We start from the raw sequence: 18,962 nt of genomic DNA, 5'->3' as shown, positions 1-18,962 counted from the left end.
GGTGGGACAATTCCTAAGTATCATAAAATTGAAACAGAAGGGAAAAGCTAGGAGGTTGGGTATATTCACGTCTACAAAGTCTATGTAATGCTTCCTGGCTTAAGAAATTTGTTTGAAATCCCACTTAAAATTCTCTCAGAAAAGATTTAAAGGTGTAAAGGAAAGATTATTTGGGGTACTTCTGATGACGAATATGAGAAGCAAATGTTCATTCCTCTCAAGTTCCATATTTAAAGAATAAGACACTGGAGATTCCTTCCTTTTCTGATGCAGGAAACTCCTAATATTGCTTTGCTGGAGGATTTTATCCTCTGGCATGCAGAGGCATATTCCTCCAGCAACCTATTGTAATCAAAGGAGGAGACCTCATGCAACTGATAGCTGGGACTTTAGTATCATGCCTACTTTGCTGGTGTTAAACAAGCTTAGCTTTTGACCAGTATTAATACAGATGGTTCTGTCCAAAAGTGTTATACATTGCTGAAGTGAGCAAAATTTTAGAAAGGCAAACATCTGTCATAAGCAAATGTGAAATGCAGACTAGCCTACACTTCTTGGAGCCTCCTTCGAGAACTCAGCAGCAGCAGAAGGTAAAATTGTACAGCTTACCTCTGACGTGGTCAGGACAGATAAGGACTCTCTAGAAATAACATGCTAGACTGGAAGCACACAAGGCACAGGCTCACCAAGACCAATATCGACAGGCCTCAGTGGGACAGTGAGGGTCACTAAGGCCACTTGCTCTCTCCTGACAACGTTGTTAACTGGCATATCTTTGGGTCACTCCATCTTCCTGAACCAGTCCGCAACTTACTGGCTTTCCTGCACAAAGTCCTCACGTTTCTTCTGGTGCAGGCAGGCCTTTAAGGCCCTTCCCCTGAATCAGTCATAGTTCTTAGAGAAGAGCTAGTCCCCCTACCAAGCACGGACACTCAAAATGAAAACCTTTAGGTAGAATTTGGAAACTCAAAAGTAATTTATCTACCACAAATTTTCAAAATCTAACATTTTACACAATTCAAGACTAAACTGCGTAAAAAAAAAAAACAAAGGTCCCAAAGTGATCTCCCCTCAATTTCCTGAAAGTTACCTAAAAGGACAGATGAACTAACCATTTACTTCTTGTGGCATGAAAAAGCTGAACAATGACACTTAGCAGTTCTTCCTTTTTCAGCCATATATCAGACCAGTACCTCGGGCAGACAAGATCAAGCTTACTGAGGGTATCCACAACAGCTCTGGAAGACTAAATCTAAAATGTAGATGTCTATGTTTGATTATTTTACCGTGCTAAAGATGTATACCACTGTACCAAAGTCTGTGAAGAACATCTATTGTGTTTTTAACAAAAAATATAAATAATCTTATAGGTTCAAAGCTTCATAGAACGGTAACAGCTTAACTGCCCTTGTGGCCCATTTTAAGCCTAGCCAATTACCCCATGTGCAAATCAAACCTTATACCTTGTGTCTGGAAGGTAAACACCTTAACCATTATGCCAGCTTCTTGAAGCAGACAAAGCTGCCAGTGTTGAAAATGACATGCCTTGCTCTCCATGCATTTTTTTTTAGCCAGTGAAGGGGGGATCCTAAAACACTACCCTTCGCCAAAAAGTGTGGAATGGTCATCAAAGGTACTTGGCCTGCATCAAACATCACACAAATCTCTTCACATGTAAAACAGAATTTTAACGGTACTAGAAAAAAGATCTTCCACAATACAAATTCAAGGTTCACAAAACAGACACTCAAAAGAAGGAAGCAAAACACATCTCATCTCAAAAATTAGGTCCCTGGGAGGAGATGGGTTTTCAAAAGATGGTCTTAAATGGAGAATCCTCATTCAAGAACTGCTTGGCATAGCGGTACTCAAAGTTTTACCATCCATACAGGATCTACTTCCAGGCATGGAAGTCTGACAAGCCCCAGAGTACTTAAAAATCCACATCAAGGGGATATAAAATGGAAAATACACTGTTCCAGATGAAAAGCAAAGGATCGATACAGACTGTGTACCCTAGCCTAAAAGTAGGAGGCGTTTGAGCAAATGTCAGCATCTAACAACTTCCTCTGTTAAAACAGTGAAAACAGAGGTTAGCTTCTTTCAACAGTGAAGGAAGAGATCTAATCTGTAAATGCCCTTGGGAATGAAGTTGGGTTTTAACAAGAGTCAGAAATACTCTGCAATAACTCCGCATACACAGAACAGTTTTTTTTCCAGAATAATTGCTAAACACAAATTCAAACCTTAAATATTTTCTCATTCAGTGAATGAACTCCTCATTTGCCTTATCAAACTGGGTTCACTTTTAAATCATAAATTGACCCTTCAGAGACATATTAAGAAAAGTACAGTTGTGTACACTTACCATAAATGTAGATGTTAGAGTATATTCAATGTTACAATCCTCACACTTTGGTTATCCTGCCAGGGTTAGCCCTCAGTCGGCCTGAATACCAGAGGCTTAGTATTTCTGCGTTGGTTGCTGTCGCTCCAGGATTGACGTCAAGTCGCAAGTGGTATAAAAATCAGGCAGCACACACCATTACATCAGTTTTTTTTTTTGCCCCAACTGTCAGGATCCCCCAAATAGGGAGCTAGGTTATGGTGGAAGACCACCACCAGTAGAAAGTAAATACCAAAAATCCCCTGTAAGGAGAGAGAGAGAGAGAGAAGGGGTATGGAGGGTGGGAAACCAGGACTGCAACAGTGAATACACTAACATCTACATTTATGGTAAGTGTACACAGCTGTACTATGTTTTTCGTATTTCACTGTTGCAGTTATCAGACTTGGGTAGATTCCAAAAGCTGAAGAAAATGATGGAGGCAGTCAAGACGACTGGGGGCTGGCTAGGATGCCCTGCAAGACTGTGGTGGCAAAGCCTGCCCTGGATTTGGAGAAGATAGGCAGGTGATAATGCTTGGTGAAGGTATGAACAGAAGTCCATGTTGCAGTCTCCAGGATGTCTATGGTGGGGACCCCTCTGAGAAAAGCTGCAGAGGTGGAGGTTGCCCTGGTGGAATGCATCCTGATCCCTTTGGGGCCGGTTTCCCATGCTGTTTGTAGCAGAAATGGATGCAGTGTGCTATCCATTTGGAGACTGATTGTGTGGACATGGTCTTGCCCTCTCTGCCCGTGCTGCGAAGCTGACTAGCAATTGGTCAGTTTTTCTAAAAGATTTAGTCCTATCCAGATAGAATATGAGCTGTCTGTGCACATCTAGAGAGTGCAGAATCCTTTCCCCCATTTTGTGGGTTAGGGAAAAAGGTGGGCAAATGAATGGATTGGTGGAGAGCCACACTGGACACCACTTTAGGCATGAAGGATGGTTTAGTCCTGAGGGAGAACCTGTCAGCATGGAAAATGAAGGGCTCTAAAGCCATGAGTGCTTGTAGCTCTGAAACTCTTCTACCTGAAGTGATGGCCAGAAGCAAGGCTGTTTTCCAAGAGAGGAATTTTAACTCTGCTGAAGCTGCAGACTCAAAAAGGGGTAGGGTGAGCTTTTCCAACACAAAGTTAAAGGTCTCAAGCTGGGGTAGGAGCTCTTCTGGGTGGCCTTAAGTTGTTAGCCCCTCTTAGGAACTGTTTTGATGAGAGGGTGAAGAGAAGGATAGACCCCTGTGTAGTAGGTCTGCTAGGTAATCCAGGATGAGAGGAAGAGAGGGCTGTGCAGTTTCGGGCTCCCTTAGCCTGGATCCAGGTGCAAAACGTTTTCCACTTGTCAGCATAGAATCTTCTTGTGCTGGGGCATCTGGCCTCACGTATAATATCCAGGACTTGTTTGCTTAGGCTGGCAGCCTGAGGAGAGTTCAGGGAATAAGCCAGGCTGCCAGGTTCAGGGTTTGCAATTGTGGATGCATGAATTCTTCATTCTTCTGGGTCAGGAGTGTTGGGATCTGAGATAAGTGCCATGGTGGCAGGGGTGACAGGCTGCGCAGCAGTGGGTACCAGTGCTGGCGTGGCCAGTCTGGGGCAATCAAGATTGCCCTTGGTTTTTCCTCCCTTATTTTAAGCAGTACCCTTGAAATTAATGGTAGAGGGGGAAATGCATAGATCAAGAGGTTTACCAATTGGAATGATAGAGCATCCACATTCCCAGGCATTGCTCTGAGGTTCCCTGGTGCAGAATTTGCTGAGCTGATGATTGGAGTGGGAGGCAAAGAGGTCCACCTTCAGGGTGCCCCATTTCTGGGTTACAAGGATGAAGGTTCTGCGGTCTAGCTACCACTCGTGTGGGTCTAGCAGGATGCTGCTTAAGTTGTCTTCCAGAGAGTTTAGGAAGCCTGGCAGAAATTGTGCTAGCAGGTGTATTTGCATGGCTGAGGCCGTGTGCCAAAAGGGTCATGGTGAGCCTGCAGAGAGGATAAGAGCGAGGCCCTCGCTGCTTGTTGATATACCCCACATCACTGTGGTGGTGTTTGTTTTGATCACTAGAGGCCCCAGGGAGAGTAGGGATCACAAAGCTGTCAGGGCATGCTGAACAGCTAGCATCTCTTTTTGGTTGATGCGCAGATCTATTTGATTTGGGCTCCAATAGCCCTGAACGCACCTGCCGTCCAGGTGTGCATCCCAGGCATAGTCTGATGCATCTGTGGTGAGGGTCTGGGTAACGTGGGGTTGTGAGAAGGGAAGTCCCTTGTTGTGCTTGCATGCTACTGCCCACCAAAGAAAATCTTTCCTTAGACAGGGTATCATAGATATGATAGTTTCCAGGTCTTGAGTGTGTTGACACCAAAGACCTTTAAGGTACCACTGCAGTTTCCTCATATGCAGTCTGGCGTATGGAGTGAGTAGAATGCAGGAGGCCATGAACCCTAGAGCTTGCAGGATTTTTTTGCAGATAACTGGGTTCTGTTGGCTAGTTGAGAGAAGTAGCCTGCCAGGGTAGGCTTGCTTAACTGGAGTAAGGAATGCCATCTGGGGTACTGTGCCCAGGCTTGCTCCCAGGAATACCATTTTTTGTGTGGGGATTAGTTTTGATATCTTTTTGTTGATAGTATACTCCGGGGAGGTCAGTAGGTCCTTTACAAAGGTCAGGTGCTGTAATAGCTTTTCCTGTCTGCCTGAATTAAGTAGGGGTAAATTTGAATATCTGTCTGCAAAAAGACATGGCTGGAGCCAGGCATTTTGTGAAAACTCTGGGAGCAGTGGATAAGCCAAAGCAAATCGCAGAGAACTTAAAGTGCATAGATTCTGTCCTGAAACGCAGATATTTCCTGCAAGATTCCCTGATTGGGATGTGTAGGTAGGCCTCTTTTAGGTCTAGGGTGGCTACCCAAGCATCCTTGGAAAGCATAAGAAGCTGCAGGAGGGTGAGCATTTGGAATTTTGGTATTAACAGAAAGGTGTTTAGAAAGGCTAGACAGAGGATTGGGTGCCAGGTGCCCTCTTTTCTGGGTACCAGGAAGAGTCTGAAATAGAAACCTTGGCCTACCTGGTCTGCAGGAACATGCTGTATTGCCCTCATGGAGAGCAGGGAAAGGACTTGAGTTTTGGCCTCTTCCCACTGGTTTGAAGGAAGATCTGGGAACCCTTTTCGGGTTGGCAGTGTGTGGAAATAAAATTTGTATCCCTGGGACACTATGTTGAGGACCCATCGGTCATTGGTAATAGAGGCCCAGTTGTTTGCATGGAAGGAGAGTTTTCCCTCCTAGGGGCACAAGCAGGTGGGCAGAAGTAAGGGGTGGAGGTGTAAAGTCATTGAGAGTTCTTATCATAAGGGGGTGGCTTAGCACTCCCAGTTTTTGAAGTGGAGGAACTCCACTGCTTAGATCTCTGCATTCCCTGGGATTGCTGTCTGGGGGGTCTGCTTCCCCTGGGTCTGGGCTGAGATGGCCTGGAGGGGGCCGGAAAAGACCAGTGCTTGGAGGGGCAATGTCTACTGAACCTCGGAGGCTGGACCTGTAAAATAAGTCTATCTGCATAGATTTAGATTTTTTTTCCCATCTTTAAGACCTCTTCTTCCTTGGTGCCAAACAAATTGCCTTTGCTCAATGGTGCATCCAATAATTTTGATTTGACATGGTCTGACAAGGTCTGTTCCTTAAGCCAAACATGCCTTCTAAGGACAGAACCAGTGACTGCTGCCCTGTAAGATGCTTCTAGGACGTCAAAGTCACATTGCAAGGTGTGCTTAGTAACTTGGCTTGCAGAATGCATAAGCTCTTGTAATTCTTTATTTTCTGCACAAGAAGGAAAGGAAGAAATTTTTTGTTTGAGGAGTTCCATGGTATGCTGATACTTCAGCAAGTGGAACTGACAATTTAGTGCTCTAATAGCAAGAGTTGAAAAGGTGTATACTTTTTTACCCAATCTGTCTAAAGCTTGGGAAAACCTGTCTGAGGAGGTGGGATTCTTAGCTGGGGTTGCTTTAATTCTTTTTGGTCCTTGGGAGATTACCTCTGGGTCAGCAGTAGGATTTTTGAAAAGGAATTTGAGAGAGTCAGGGATTGTAGTACTGGTCAGGTTTCCTGGGAGCAGGAGGAAGGGTGCCAGGAGTCAAACTGGATTAGATAAAAACATAATCCACAACATCCAGGACAGGAAGAATGGCTAGAGGTCTGTGCTGTGGTAAATCTAAGAATTCCCCGAGTCTCTTTTTTGACTGAGGATAGTCCTGACATTCCCATTGTAAATGCTCCCTTAAATTATGTAGGGTTTCTCCAAATGAAAATTCCTCGGGAGGAGAGGCAGAAGGAATGGATTCCTCTGTATCAGAATCCTCATAAGCAGAGAGGGGTTGCATATCTTCATATTCAGAAACCTCAGAGTCATCGGACTCCTGTTTAGATAAAACTACTGGGGAGAAGACTCTTTTGGAAGGGGTACCATGGCTTCCCCTAATAAGCATAATAAGGTCTTCTGCCATTTTAAGCATTTGAGATTGAGGCATGGAAGCAGGTGCCTGAGCTTGGGTCGTCAGTTTTGTAGGCGTAATTCGTACCCTGGGCCTTAGAAACTCTGTAGTTTTATAAAGAACTGAAGACGTGAAAGAAGTCCGTTTGTGTCGAGTATTGGAAGTGCGAAGAACCTCCTCGGAAGCTGGTGCCTGCTCAATGGTTCCGGACCCATGCAAGGTAGAGACATCCGCAGGATCCTTAGTCAAAGAAGAGTCTCGCGGCATAAAGGACTCCTAACGGGTCCCAGTAGTGGCCTGCAAATCTACAGAAGCAGGCATCAGGGGCTGCAAAAGTGCCTCACTGAGGACCGGAGAACTGACTACTAGCTTAACGGAAGTGTCGGCCATTTTGGACCTGTGCCGTCTGTCTCTGTCTTTATCCTTACATTTTTTCAGAAAAATCGGTAGACGGATGGCTTACCGAAGCCATATCAGAATATCAGGACTGAGAGCGAAAATATTTAGCTACAATAAGGGCCAGACGACATATAGTTCTGACGTTGAACAAAGCACAAAAGCGACAGCGAGGTATGTCGTTGGTCTGGGACTAAGTAGATGACGCAGTAAGAATGGACGTCACGGTGTGGTATTTACTTTCCACAGGGGAGACAATTGTTAACTTTTTCTGACACTGGTTAGATCCCGAAAAAAAGATGCCCAACGGGGTACTTAGCTTTAGAAGACGTCAACTTCAATTCGGAAACGAAAACTCAGGTAGCGGCCGAAAGGCACTCGTGCGAATTGCTTCTGCTTCGGGCTCCTCAGCAAGAAAGACTGATGTAATGGCATTGGCTACCTGATTTTATACCACTGACTACCTGATGTCAGTCCTGGAGTGACAGCAACCAACGCAGAAATACTAAGCCTCTGATATTCGGGCCAACTGAGGGCTACCCCTGGCAGGATAACCCAACTGTGATGACTGCAACAGTGAAACACAAAGAACATCTGCAAATTTATTGTTACCTGCCAATACATTCACAGCTGTTTGCTTTGCGGAGGATGACAGCAAGTTTTAATGTTGTCACATGATAAATTACACAGGAACTATTTATATATTACTGCTACAAGTCAGATATTCTACAAAATGCAATAACTACAACACAAGATGGAAAACACAGTCAAGCAACTAACAGTTTTGAACTGCAAAAGGAAAAGATGACAGGTTGATTTAATACTGCATATGAAAGTGCATATGTTAGGTCAAAACACCTAAAGCACAAAGGTGTGTTAAAGATTCACATTGTTTGGTGACCAAGGAACCATGGTGCTGAGAAACATGCCAACAGATCAAACATTTTGCTGCTGTAATAATCGCTAAAGACCATCTAGAGAATACAGCAAATCAGTGTGACCCTTAACCCACTGTGTGTACAATAAAGGCCTGGCTCCATGACTATTTGTCCTTTGTTGACCGGTTAGTGGCCACTTTCAGGGGAGACTAGAGGTGTTACGTCTTGTATTAGGGAAATCTGGCCAGGCCTTCAGGCAATTTACCCATTTTTTTTTTTTTTTTTTTTTTTTCAATAGGTGCTGTGGGACCTTTTACATCTACCTGATCTACCACCAACGTAAACTCCACATTGGAGTTTTATTTTTCTTTGTTAGTTTCAAATTCAAAATCCACTTTAGGAAAAGGTCCCCATTTCATTTTTCTCCTTAACAGATGCAATATTACTACACAGCACATTCTAAGCAACTTCTATAACACTAGGTAGCTCAGTATAACTCTAGGCCCAAAGACAAACAAGAAAAAAGGAAAACAAAGTTGCAGCAAGCTTAATAACCACTTGCAATACATGTATAAATACTGCCAGTTTTGCATTGTCATATGTTGGTTACTTTTGTCATGCATATAGTCATTAAAAGTACAACTACCTGGGGTAGATGACACAGGTCTACGTGGGGTTGGAGGTGGAGGTCGAGAAGGCCTTGGAGGTCTACCAGGTTTGGTAACACCAGCAGAAAGAGAAGGAGAATTATTTCCACTTACTGTACCATTTTCAAGCAAACTTTGATCCTCAGCTTGCTCCACAGCAGGTGGGTCAACATTTGTCCTTTAAAATATAATTGTAATGATGTTACATTCCGCTGCTAATTCTATTTTAAACTGCAAAATTTAAGAAAACAAAAAGCTGAAGTCTTTGCTAAGAACACAGGCCTATAAAAACTATAATGCTACTGATGCAAAGCAGTAATACAGGCATGGAAAAATATTACATTCCATATGACAGACAACAAGTTAAACACTTAAACTTTTAGACCTGCAAGGAGGAAGTGGGTCTGTATTTGGTAAATTTAGGACCGATTCTACACGTACTAGGAATGCTCTGCAGATAAACTTTCTCAGGCTACCTGGAATTCTCTACTTCCGATCACTCATCTCTCTCCAGTTCTTCAGTTAGAGCATTCAGCCATCAGAAAGAAGTCAAAATTCCAGACAAGACTTGAAGGGAGTTAAGTATTCCCAAAAATGGACCTTCTAACACATTTATCATTATAATAAAAAATAAGTTCAGCTTCAATAACCTTTAAGACAAAGTCAGTAGCCAAGTCCTCCTGTGTGGCTACAATCACTAGAACATACCAAGGATGACAATAGTCCAAAAAAGACTACCTGGAAATAATGTCCCTATTATAGCACTTTGCAGAGGTGTTCAGGAAAGCCCAAGGTGCGGGTCCCCACAAGTATCAGCAGTAGCATTACAGACGATAGCATCAGAAGTGGTACCACTCTAGTGAAATGAGCTCTGGAAGTTTACAAAACACTTTCCATATTTTTTTGTGAAAGCAATTTATGGAATTAGCTAGCCATCTATAAAGGATGATCTTTAACAAAATTTAAACTAGGCTAAGGAAACAAACTTCATTCTTGCAGTAAGATTTGGTTTTGATCACGCAACCAATTACTGTAGACATCATGGAAAAATGATTAAACAGTAAATAAAAATAAAATAAAATGTGCCTTCAAGGATGCCTTGTATAAGAACAAAATATGCAATAAAAAGAACAAGCTCTTTCATTCTCTAATACTTCAAACCCCCCTACAAAATCAGAAAACAATTCAACTATGTCATTCATAAAAATCTCACTCATTACTATGCTAAAAATAAAACAGCAAACATTTTCTAATAGTGTTGACTAAAATTCCAAAAATAAAGCAATCTGCAAGATCAAATTGCACAATAAACCAAGTCATATTAAAGCTCTGATGCTTTAATACATAAAATATTGTTTATGGAGATCTTGTCATTCTTGTAAGGATTCATTTGTCCAGCCTTTTAACCTCAGGTTAACTGCATGGTTTTTCAAATTCTGTTGATGGCCAGGGATCCCAAGCTCTGTCAGAGTTATCTGTATTCTATGGCATTTAACAAGAGCTGACAATGCAGTTCCCTCTCCTCAACTTTGTCCTCCCACCACCCACCCCTCTCAAACCTTAGTACCTTTTCTAAAACAAAACATACTAATTCGGTAAAATTTCCACTGCGCATCGAATGCTTAATCAATGAAATTGTCATCTTTCTTTTTTATAGCATATAAATGTTTTTATATATTCTAATACAGAGATCTTTCCATTTTGCCTAATAAAAAGTACATATTGTGCAGGAAGTCAAGTAAATATATGTGATGGTGCAATCACGTTCCCCTTTCTCTACCCATAACACACTGCTCCTCTGTATTTACCTCAGATTGAGTTTTCCCCTTTACACTGCCCCTTACTAAAAAGAATAACATTCACAACGCTCAGGGAAATGAAACATAACCAAGGATTTGAAGGTAGCAGCCTGCAAGCTGAACTGCTCAGTCAAGAGAACAGAAGCATCTCAATAACTAGGTAGAAGGAAGAAAGAAGGGAGGGAGGCATGGTTGATTGAAAACAAGGATACAGACAACATGGATCTAGCATTATGGCAATTACATATTTTTCGTATCTGCTGTTTTTTCAGTCCGACTTTAACCTGTGGGACAGAGTCCCCAGCCATGCATTATCCCATGGAGGTCCAAGGCAAACATGATGCATTACAGTGAAACCAAGAGACCCTAGACATCGACTAAACATCCAACTTGTAATGAGACACAAATGTTTAACTGCTTAACCAAGTAGCTGCAGCACAAGTACCACTGATAGAAGGTTTAAAGAAAAAAAGAAGTGTAAGCTGCAAACTGCTCTAGCAGAATGACCTCTAGGATTGCCAGTTAAGGTTTTTCCTCTCAAAGCATCACACAAAGGAAATATAATTGGAAAGTCATTTGAATAAAGGTCATCTTAGACATAGACTTTCCCAGCTTCACCATGGAAAAAGGAAACAGAGCTGCTCTGTTTTCCTAAAGCTTTTTGTTCTGTCCAAATAAAATCTGAGTTGCCTCTGTACGTTCAAGCAATGAAGTAAATATTCTCCTTTATTAAAATTCGGGGAAAAAAATGGCAAGTGAATAATTTCAAGGTAGACTCCAAACAACCTTGGGTAAAAAAGGAAGGATTAATTCTGAGAGTAACTCTGTCCTTATGAGATCAGATAAGGAGGAACCGATGACAATGCATGCAGCTAAATACTCTTCTGGCAGAGGTAAGGTTCTCCAGAAAAATAGTATTCAGAGATAGCAACTTCAAGGAAACAGTCAGGGCTCAAAGGAAGGACTAGCAAGTACTTGAAGCAGCCAAAGCAAATCCCAAGGAGGTACCATAACACAAAATAGAGACTAACAGAAAGTGACCCTTCCACGAAAGCTTTAGAAACCTTTAGGGCAACTACAGGAGCGTTATCCCTGACAATGTGAAAATTAGAAACGGCAACAAGATAAACCTTAACAGTGGAACAAACCAGATTGAAACAGATCTGCTAGAAAATCCGAAATGGCATCCAACAGGGCTGTGAAAGGGTCCAGGCCTCTGAAAGAAGCCCAAATAGTATAATGCTTCCATTTACTAGCATACATCTTCTATGCAGAAGGTTTCTGGGAAAACAAAAGAATACAGATAACTCTGACAGAGCTTGGGATCCCTGGCCATCAACAGAATTTGAAAAACCATGCAGTTAACCTGAGGTTAAAAGGCTGGACAAATGAATCCTTACAAGATAGGATATCAGACCTGGAATGGGATTCAGCACCCAAGGAGGGTAATGTAGGTGAGGTCAGAGAAAGGGGGCCCACACCTGTTTGGTCTATAACAGAACAATTAGAAATTTAATTATGAGGGGTGAAAGAGGATAAGCATACAAGAGACCCAGAGGCCAAGCTTACAGAACAAGTAGAAAGTACAGTTGTGTACACTTACCACAAATGTAGATGTTCGAGTGTATTCACAGTTGCAGTCATTACATCTGGGTTATCTGCTTACAGGTAGCCCTCAGTTGGCCTGATTATCAAAGTATTGGGTCCTGCGTCGGTTGCCATCTCATCTTCCATGACGTCAGGTAGTTAGGGGTATAAAGCATGCAGCCGACACCATTACATCAGTTTTTCCTGGCCCAGATGTCAGGTGCCTCCATAATGGGAAGCAATTATATACAAGGTTACACCTCCAACAAAAAGCAAATACACCAGAAAACTTTACATATAAGAAACAAAAAGAGCAGTATAGTCAATAGAAATCAGGGGGCTGGAGGGAGGGTAACCAGGACTGCAACAGTGAATACACTCTAACATCTACATTTATGGTAAGTGTACACAACTGTACTATGTTCTTTGTGTTTCACTGCTGCAATCATTACATTTGGGTAGATTCCCAAAGCTAAGGAAGGGAGGAGGCGATTAGAGAGGATTAGGACCAGCTATTTGGCCCTGCAGGACTGCAATGGCAAAACCAGCTCTGGATTTAGAAAAAAATGGCAAGTGGTAATGCTTGGTGAAGGTATGTACAGAACTCCAGGTAGCAGCTTCTAGGATGCCCCTGGTAGGGACACCTCTGAGAAAGGCTGTAGAGGTAGATGCAGCGCTGGAGGAATGTGGTCTTTATCCCCTGTGGGGTAGGTTTTCCATGGTGCTTATAGCAGAACGCAATGGCCTATCCACTTAGAAATGGTTTACTTTGAAATGGCCTTCCCCTCTGCCCCTGCAGCACATGCCATCAATAGTTGTTCAGATTTCCTGAGAGGCTTAGTCCTGTCCAAGTAAAATCTAAGAAACCACAAAGAGATGAAGGCAAAATGAATTAAACTAGTAACAACTGCTGAATTTTGCCAAGGACACCACAAGGGAAGCTCGCACTCCACCAGAAACTCCGTTTATTAAAGTACAATGAAAAATAACGCTGGAAATCCAAAATACGTTTTTGATCAACTATCTTCATCAGAATGAGCATAAAACACTTGATTAACATCCTTACTAGTTATATACCCTATCCAATTAACAAAACAATACAATTGATTGTCAATTAGTAAAATCTAAGTCGTCTGTGCACGTCCAAGGAGTGCAGTATTTGTTCAACTTTGTTCTGTGAATTAGAAAAAAAGGTTGGCAAATGAATGGACCGATTAAAAGCCACACTGGATACCACCTTGGGCATAAAGGAAGGATTGGTCCTGAGGGTCACCCTGTCCACATGAAAGATGATGAAAGGCTCCACTGCCATGAAGGCCTGTAATTCAGACACCCTTCTTGCTGAAGTGATGGAAAACAGCCTTCCTTCTAGCCAAGAAAGGAATTTTAACTCTGCATTTGCAGCTGGCTCAAAGGGAAGTAGAGTGAGCTTTTCCAATACAAAGTTAAGGTCCCAGGCTGGAGTAGGGGCTCTCCTGGGTGGTCTTATGTTTTTGGCCCCTATGAGGAATTGCTTCAACAGTGGATGAGAGAAGAGGGGAGGCTCTGTATTACAATGTGCTGAAATGGCTGAGGCATGAATTTTAATGGAAGAAAAGGAAAGGCCCTTGTGAAGCATCTCAGTTAAGTATTGAAGAATGTGCAGTAAATTGGGCACGGTTGTGCCCATCCCCGGAGTTTGGCTCCAGGAACAGAATCTTTTCCATTTTTCAGCATAGGATTTTCTAGTACTAGGCCTCCTTGCCTCCAGAATGACATCCATCACTTGCTTACTGAGGGATGGTAACAGAGAACTCAGGTAATTAGCCAGGCTGCAAGGTTCAGGGTTTGGAGCTGGGGGTGTAGAATCTGGCCCTCCTGCTGGGAGAGCAGGGAAGGAGTCTGAGGCAGGTGCCATGGTACCAGCAGTGACGCACTGCACAAGAGGGGGTATTCAGTGTTGGCGTGGCCAGTCTGCTGCAATGAGAATTGTCCTTGGTTTGTCCAGTTTGATCTTTAGTAGCACTTTGGAGAGGAGAGGCAGAAGGGGAAGGCATAAACTGATAGGTTTTTCCAGGTGAAGGACAGGGCATCCATTTTCCAAGCTTGTCTGTGGGGAGTCCTTGTGCAGAATGCCCAATTGGCAGTTCTGAGGGGAAGCAAAGAGGTCTATATCTGGGCTCCCCCATTTGTTTCTCAAAATGCTTAATATCTTTGGTTCCAGTTTCCACTCGTGTGGGTCCATGAAAATTCTGTTTAGGTCGTCTGCCAGTGTATTTAGCTTTCCTGGCAGGAATTGAGCTTGTAGACGCACTCGGTGGCTCAAGGCTGTGTTCCACAGAGCCATGGCTAGTCTGCAGAGAGGGTATGAGTGGGTCCTCCTCCTGCTTATGTACCACATAACAGTGGTGTTGTCAGTCTTTACCAATAATTGTCCTGGAAGAATGTGGTCCTTGAAGGCTGTCAGAGCATTCTGTACAACTAACATTTCGTTTTGATAGATATGTAGGTGCATTTGACTCTGGTTCCATTTGCCCTGACTGCACTGCCCTGTCAAGTGAGCCCCCCCATGCATAGTCTGATGCATCTGTTAGGGTTTGGGTGGCAGGGGGTAGAGTGAATGGCAGTCTCTTGTTGTGGTGGCAGGCCTCTGCCCACCAAAGGAACTCTGTCTGTAGACAAAGGATGATAGTAATCATTGATTTCAGGTCCTGAGAATGTTGACACCATAGGCTTTTTAGATACCATTGTAGTTTCCTCATATGCAGTCTTGCATATGGAATTAGTAGAATGCAAGAGGCCATGAACCCCAGGGCTTGCAGTATTTTCCTTGCAGAAAGCTGGGTCTTTGTGGCCAGTAGTTTGAAGTAGGCTGTCAAACGTGTTTCTCTGGCGTGAGGTAGGCCCATCTGGGAAGTTGTATTCAAGCTTGCTCCCAGGAACACAATGCGTTGGCAGGGTACAAGATGTGATTTCTTTTTGTTTATGGTGTACCCCAGAGAAGTTAGTCATTTCTTTACAAATGCCAGATGATTTAATAGTATGTCCTGGCTTTCTGCCTGAATTAGACAATCGTCCAGGTATGGATATATTTGAATATTTCTTTGCCTGCAGTATGCAATGACTGGAGCTAGGCACTTTGTGAATACCCTGGGCGCAGTAGATAAGCCAAAGGGCAGTGCAGAGAACTGAAAGTGCATGTAACCTGCTCTGAAGTGTAGGTATTTTCTACAAGATTCCCTTATTGGGATGTGCAGGTAGGCTTCCTTTAAATCCAGTGTTGCCAACCAGACATTTTTGCCTAGCATGGGAAGCAGCTGATGAAGAGTTAGCGTTTTGAATTTTGGGATTACCAAAAAGGTGTTTAGGATAGACAGGTCCAAGATAGGATGCCAGAAATTGTCTCTTCTGGGTACCAGGAAAAGTCTCAAGTAAAAACCTTGCCCCCATTCCTCTTCCGGGACAGGTTGAATAGCTCTGATACTTAGAAGAGAAAGAACCTGCTGTTGAGCATCTGCCCACTTATTTGTGGGTAGGTCTGGCCAACCGTTTGGGGTTGGAAAAGAGTGGAAGTGGAATCTGTATCCTTGGGAAACAATATTTAAAACCCATTTGTCTTGGGTAACGAGTTCCCAGTTTTTTGCATGCATAGCAATCTTTCCCCCTAAAGGAACAGTCAGTTGAGCAGGGCTTGGAAGGTTTAAAGTTAAGTCATTGTGACAGTTTACCATATGGGGGTGTCTTACTACTCCCCGCTTTGGAAATGGGAGCCCCACACTGTTTAGGCCTGTCAGTACCTTGAGACTGAAGCCTGGGTGGTCTGCTGGTCCTGGGTTTGGACTGAGAAGGCCCGGAAGAAGCAGGAAAGGGCCAATGGCTACTAAATCTGGGAGGCTGTACTTGTAGGAAATTTTAACAGTTTGCATAGATTTAGCTTTTTCCTCCATCTTTTTAAGTACTACTTCTGCTTTCTTGCAGAACAGGTGGTCTTGGTTTAAGGGAGCATCCAGTAATTTAGCTTCAACATGACCTGGCAAAGTTTGCTCCTTAAGCCAAGCATGCCTTCCAAGTACAGACCCAGTGACAGCAGCCCTGCAAGATGCCTCTAATGAATCAAAACCACATTGCAAAGTATGTTTTCCAACTTGTTCAGCAGAATGCATTTGTTGTTGTTGTGTCTTTCGGCATTTCCCGGTCCGCTAATGACTGGTAGTTGATTTTTACGTGCCGAGTTACAAGCCCTGACGCACAACCTTCAACGAAGGTATGCCCATTCGCGCATGTCTTCACGCAGAAGACGCTCTAGCTGAGAAACGAACCAGACAGCATCTTACTGTGAGGCGACAAATCCTGTAATTCTTTATTTTCAGCACAGTCAGGCATCAACATCATTTTCTGTTTAAGCAATCCAATAATATGTTGCTGATACTTTAACATATGAAACTGGCAGTTTAACGCCCTAATGGCCAAAGTAGCAGAAGTGTATACCTTCTTACCCCATCTGTACAGGGCCCTGGAATCTCTATCAGATGGGGGAAGGGTTTTTGGCAGTAGTAGCCTTAATGCCTTTGAGTCCCTGTGAAATGGTCTCAGGATCCACAGTAGGATTCTTAAAGAGGAACTTGTGAGAGTCAGGTACTCTAATACCGGTCAGGTTTTCTGGGAGCCGGTGATAAAGTGTCAGGGGCCAGGCTAGATTCCAAGAAGATATCATCTACAATGTCCAGTACAGGAGGGATAGCTAAAGGCCTGTGTTGAGGTAGGAGTAAGAATTCCCTAAGCCTCTTTTTGGAGCATGAATAATCCTGGCTTTCCCAGCAAAAATGCTCCCTAAGAGTATGCAAAGTTTCACCAAAAGAGAAATCCTCTGGAGGGGAAGCAGAGGGAAAGCAGAGGGAATGGAGTTCTCTGCATAAGAATCCTCATAGGCAGATAAGGGCAACTCCTGGTCAGAGAAAACAAATATCAGAATTCTGATCAGAAGAATCAGAAGGAAATCAGTTTTAGGTCTCTCGGAAGGAGAAGGGTGGCTTCCCCTGATTAGAGTAATAAGGTCTTCAGCCATTCTTATAATTTGTTTTTTAGGCAAAGGAGCCTGACCATGCAGTCTGGGCCTCGGTTTTCTAGGCGTGGATCGAGTTTTAGGCCTTGAAGAAGAAGATGGACTGTTTAATATGCAAGTCAGTAGGCCTGAATACACCCTCAGAAGCCGGTGACTGCACAGCGGCTCCGGTCACATCCAAGGTAGACATCCACAGGTTCCACCGTCGAAGAAGAATCTAACAGCAAACCCGACTCCGAATGGGTCTCAGTAGAGACCTGCAAATCTGAAGTAGTGTGCATCAGGGGCTGCGAAAGTGCCTCAATGAGTACAGGCGAACTGGCAACTAGCTTAGCAGAAGCATCATCAGCAGCTTTGGACCTATGCGGTCTGTCTTTACCTTTGTGCTTTTTTCGGAATGTCGGTAGGCTTACCAAAACCATACCGAGTACCAAAATATTTAGATGCGAAAATGAACAGACGACGAATAGCTCAAGGTTTAAATAAGGCACAAAACCTACAGCAAGGGACATCGTGCTCTGGGCCTAAGCAAGGTATGCAGTACGAATGAAAATCTTTGAGGTATTTGCTTTCCATAAGAAATACAATTAACTTTTACTGACATCGTTAAGAGCAAGAAAAAGGATCCCCAATGGGGTACTTAGCTTTGTTGAAGACTTCGGATCTGAAACTCGAAAACGAAAATTTCAGGAGTCGTCGGCCAACCGGCACTTATGAACTGCTTCGGGCACCACAAGAAAGACTGATGTAATGGCATCGACTGCATGCTTTATACCCCCGACTACCTGACATCATGGAAGATGAGATAGCAACAGACGCGCAGGACCCAAGACTTTGATAATCAGGCCGACTGAGGGCTACCTGCAAGCAGATATGCCAAACGTAATGGCTGCAACAGTGAAACACGAAGAACATCCAAAGCATAGAGACTGCTGCACATTGTGAAGGTTAGGGTGGTACACAGATCACACCACGGGGTGTACCCCAGTGTTGGAAGGTCCAAGCTGCTACTTCTGGATTCAGGGACCACTCATGAGGAAGGAGAATGCTCCTGATTTATGTGTCCACCAGGACTGCTGGACTTCTGGGATGTGTGCTGCGATCACAAACTATTGGCAGGACATCTCCCACTGCAACATCCTCATAGCCTCCTGACAGATAGGGTAACGATTGTGTTGCCCCTTGCCTGTTCAAGTACCAGACCACAAACATACTGTCTGGATACTAATCACACCCTTGGGGAGGAGGTCCTGAAATGCCTGAAACATTAGCAGGACAGTTCTCCTATCCAAGAAATTGATATGAAGTCTGGCCTCGAAAGACAACCACATACTGTGGACCATCCTTCATTTGAAATGGCACTCCCCCATCCTATAAGAGGTGCATCCATAGTGACCATGGCCAGAGGCTTGGGAAGAATCATGGGCTGTCCACCATTGACTAAAGTGACTCCTACCACCACTGGATAAGAGTCCAACAACAACTTGCTGCTACTACTACTAGAAAATCCATAGGATGAGTCAGCTAAAACCACTGGATCTTTTAATATCCATTGCAAGATCCTCATATGGTACCTCACTAAAGGCACTAGGCAAACTGATGCTTCCATGTATCTGAAAGACTTCAAAGAGAGAAATTCATGGTATCCCTCAAGTCTCAGAAAAACCCAGTATCAAAACAAACCAAGAAGAAACTTCACAGTGTGGAGTGTGTGATGTTCAATTCCTAAATTATGTTATGCACTTAGTTCACTTA

General features: G+C 43.5%; 1 protein-coding gene across 4 annotated transcripts in view; it reads right to left on the bottom strand.

Annotated features, from left to right (window-relative positions):
- The window catches only part of ITCH (itchy E3 ubiquitin protein ligase), a 2,580,358-nt gene that overhangs the window by 2,024,452 nt on the left and 536,944 nt on the right, over window positions 1–18,962 (bottom strand). For 2 of the 4 annotated variants that reach the window (XM_044090275.1, XM_044090277.1), the window contains exon 7: window positions 8,777–8,958. In XM_044090275.1, the coding sequence (XP_043946210.1) occupies window positions 8,777–8,958 (182 nt within the window). The remainder of the gene's footprint in view (window positions 1–8,776; window positions 8,959–18,962) is intronic. The other 2 variants (XM_044090278.1, XM_044090276.1) reach the window with 1 other exon arrangement.

This window comes from Protopterus annectens, chromosome 12.part0 (genome assembly GCF_019279795.1).
Source record: "Protopterus annectens isolate FY-2018-M chromosome 12.part0, PAN1.0, whole genome shotgun sequence".
Classification (NCBI taxonomy): Eukaryota; Metazoa; Chordata; order Ceratodontiformes; family Protopteridae; genus Protopterus; species Protopterus annectens.
Note: the sequence above shows the minus strand (reverse complement) of the source record. Positions and strands in the feature narration are given on the sequence as shown.